The 2,885-nt window shown below is 44.1% G+C and overlaps 1 protein-coding gene across 3 annotated transcripts in view; it reads left to right on the top strand.

Moving 5' to 3' along the window:
• The window catches only part of LOC109540097, a 3,270-nt gene extending 1,488 nt beyond the window's left edge, over nt 1-1,782 (top strand). The window contains exons 2-3 of one of the 3 annotated variants that reach the window (XM_019908296.2): nt 456-530; nt 697-1,782. In XM_019908296.2, the coding sequence (XP_019763855.2) occupies nt 701-1,726 (1,026 nt within the window). In that variant the 5' untranslated portion in view covers nt 456-530; nt 697-700 and the 3' untranslated portion in view covers nt 1,727-1,782. Of the gene's footprint in view, nt 1-455; nt 531-693 lie in introns of all 3 variants that reach the window. The other 2 variants (XM_019908295.2, XM_019908297.2) reach the window with 2 other exon arrangements.
• The last annotated feature ends 1,103 nt before the right edge of the window (nt 1,783-2,885 follow it).

Genomic DNA, 2,885 nt, shown 5'->3' with positions numbered 1-2,885 from the left:
CATATTTTGTCCAAGTTAAGTCAAAGAATTCGTCTTCCTACTAGCCAAATTTAACTCAAAGTCAAGCACTTTCTGAGTTTCTAGACCCATTTGAGCATAGCGAGCCGAACTAAGCGCAATAGAGACTAAAAAACAGGGGAATTTTCCAAAAATCGCCCAGTCCAAACCATGAGCACTGGATATTTCATATTCTGAGTATGTTAAGTCAAAGTATTCGTCTTCCTACTAGCCAAATTTCACTCAAAGTTAAACACTGTCTAAGTTTTTATACCTATTTGAACATATGCGAGCCGAACTAAGCGCAGTAGAGACTAAAAAACAGGGGAATTTTCCAAAAATCGCCCAGTCCAAACTGTGAGCACTGGAAATTTCATATTTTGAGAGCCTGAAGCAAACACATCAAGGTCCCTATGGGCCAATTTCCACATAAATCTAAGCATTTTCCGATTTTTCAGGAGCATCTAAGTATGAACCTTGAGTGGCCCTGAGGCCTCGCCGACCTCAAATCCCCAGCAGTGCTGGCACAAAAGGTGAGTAGGACTTTTATTGAAGATACAGACGCCCTATAGGGTGAATTTAACCCTTAATTTGACCATTTCAAGCTTTGAACAACGCAAAAAGCGGTTCAAAAGCGAAAAATTTAATAACGCAAATTCCCTTCCACCCCAAAAATACAGCGCGATTCTTTTGCAGCAGGAAAATGCCAAAATCTAAGCCAGCCAAAAAAACATCCGACTATTCCTTTGAGGACCTCAATCGGGACCTGGTGCAACTAGATCAGCTTCTCAGCGCATCCCATGTCAAACCACGTGACCGATTGGCGATGCTCCGTCCAATCACAGCCAAGATGCCAGGCAAACCCGTCGGCTATTGGCTGATGCGGCTGGTGCCGCTGATGATGATCATAGCGATGGTGTGGATGAAAAGAGAAACGTTGGACTGGCACGCTTCCGCCCTGGGCAGGATCGGGCTGATTAAACTCCTGCCGTATTTCGACTGGCGGTACCTGAAGAGTCAGACTTGTTTGATACCGAAAGTGGCGCTCGTTGCACCAAAGGAAATTTTCGACTGTAATCTGTGCGAGTCGTTGGAGGAATTTCGGGATTTTGAGCTGCAAAGCGAAGAAGGCGGTGCTGATTTGGTGGAAAAACTGGTCGAAATCGATCGGCCCGTGCTGGTTTCTGGGGAAATCCAGCACTGGATTCCCGACAGTCCAGCAGCGTTCATCAGCCAATTGCTGAAGAGGGCGGAGTTTCGTAAATCCGTGCCCTGCCAATTGGAGAGCAGCTTCCACAACGATCGACTGGGCGATCCGGATCTGGCAACACTGTTCCGGAAAAGACAGCTTTTCCAGAGCTTTTTCCTGCACTTCCAGAACTGCGACCCGTCGGCTGTTAGAGCGTTTCGGAACTTCACCGCCCGCCCTCAGGTTTTACCGGCAGCGCTTGCGCCAGTCGCGTACAGCTGGATGCTGTGGAACAGCCGCTACAGCACTTTGCGCTACAAGAAGATCAACCTGATCGAGAAAATCGCCCTGATTGGCCAACTGGTTGGCAGCACTCGCTTGCGATTGGTGCCCAGGAAGAACTGCCAGGAAGTGTGCCCGATTATTAATGGCGTCCTGTCTGCAGGACACGTGCTGATCCTGACCAGTTTGTGGGACGTTGAGTACTGTCCGGGAGGGGACAGTGAAAATATGGCCGCCATTCTCGAAGTGAAGGGCTAGAAGTCCAAGGTGTCCCACTTAATACAATTAAAGGAATGTGAAGGTTTTTCCATACAGTTTACTGGGTTATTATGTTCGAGATTTCCCGAAGGCCCTTTACGGACTTCTGACTGTCCAAAAGCCCTGAAAGACCATGTCTTTACAATTCTTCGACCAGGGGATTATAGTTTGTCTCTGTTTTCGACAGTTTAGCACATCATTTAAACTGTTTTCTCTTTTTCCTTCCGGGATACAATGAAGAAACTTTAAATTGACCATTCGAAAGCCCACATCATAAAAGTCCATGGGTGTAGCTTCGTTTAACTAACCCTTAGAAAAATGGGTCGAAAGGCAATAAATAAAATTCTTTCACAATATTTGGAAATTGACTGTAATGAATTTGAATAAGTTATTTTTTGGCTTCCAGCACCTCAAACCAAATGTTGTAGATACATTATTTATGGAGCATCGAAAATAGAGACATTTAGCTTTATGCACGCGAAATTTCAATATAGTCCGAGCACTTTCCGAATTTTTAGAGCTTTTTGAGCAGGAGGGTGCGAAATAGGCACCAAGACTTATGGTCTCTGTCTAAATTTCCAAAAACCGCTCACCTCAAGCGGAAAACAGTGGACATTTTATAGACGACAATCAGAGGCTTTCAGCTCTATGCAAGCAAAATTTTAGTTAAATCTGAGCGATCATTGAATTTCTAGAGCGATTTGAGTATGAGCTTATCTTAGAGACTTTCACAGAAAAATTGATAAAATCGCCCACCTCAAGTGAAAACTAGTGGACAGTTGATACTCTGTGTACAGTTTCTAAAGGCTTTCAGCTCTATACAAGGAAAATTTCAGTTGAATCTGGAAGCTCACTGATTTTTTAGAGCCATCTGAGTATGAGAGTGCGACATAAGCACTGTGGAGACTTACACAAAAAAATTTAAAAAATCGCCCACCTCAAGCGCAAATTAGTGGACAGTTGATACTTCGTGTACAGTTTCTAAAGGCTTTCAGCTCTATACAAGGAAAATTTCAGTTGAATCCGGAAGCTCACTGATTTTTTAGAGCCATCTGAGTATGAGGGTGCGAGATAAGCACTGTGGAGACTTACACAAAAAAATTTAAAAAATCGCCCACCTTAAGCGCAAATTAGTGGACAGTTGATACTTTGTGTACAG

Source organism: Dendroctonus ponderosae, unplaced genomic scaffold (genome assembly GCF_020466585.1).
Source record: "Dendroctonus ponderosae isolate FM_Combo_2020 unplaced genomic scaffold, Dpon_F_20191213v2 Dpon_F_20191213_4, whole genome shotgun sequence".
Lineage (NCBI taxonomy): Eukaryota > Metazoa > Arthropoda > Insecta > Coleoptera > Curculionidae > Dendroctonus > Dendroctonus ponderosae.
Note: the sequence above shows the minus strand (reverse complement) of the source record. Positions and strands in the feature narration are given on the sequence as shown.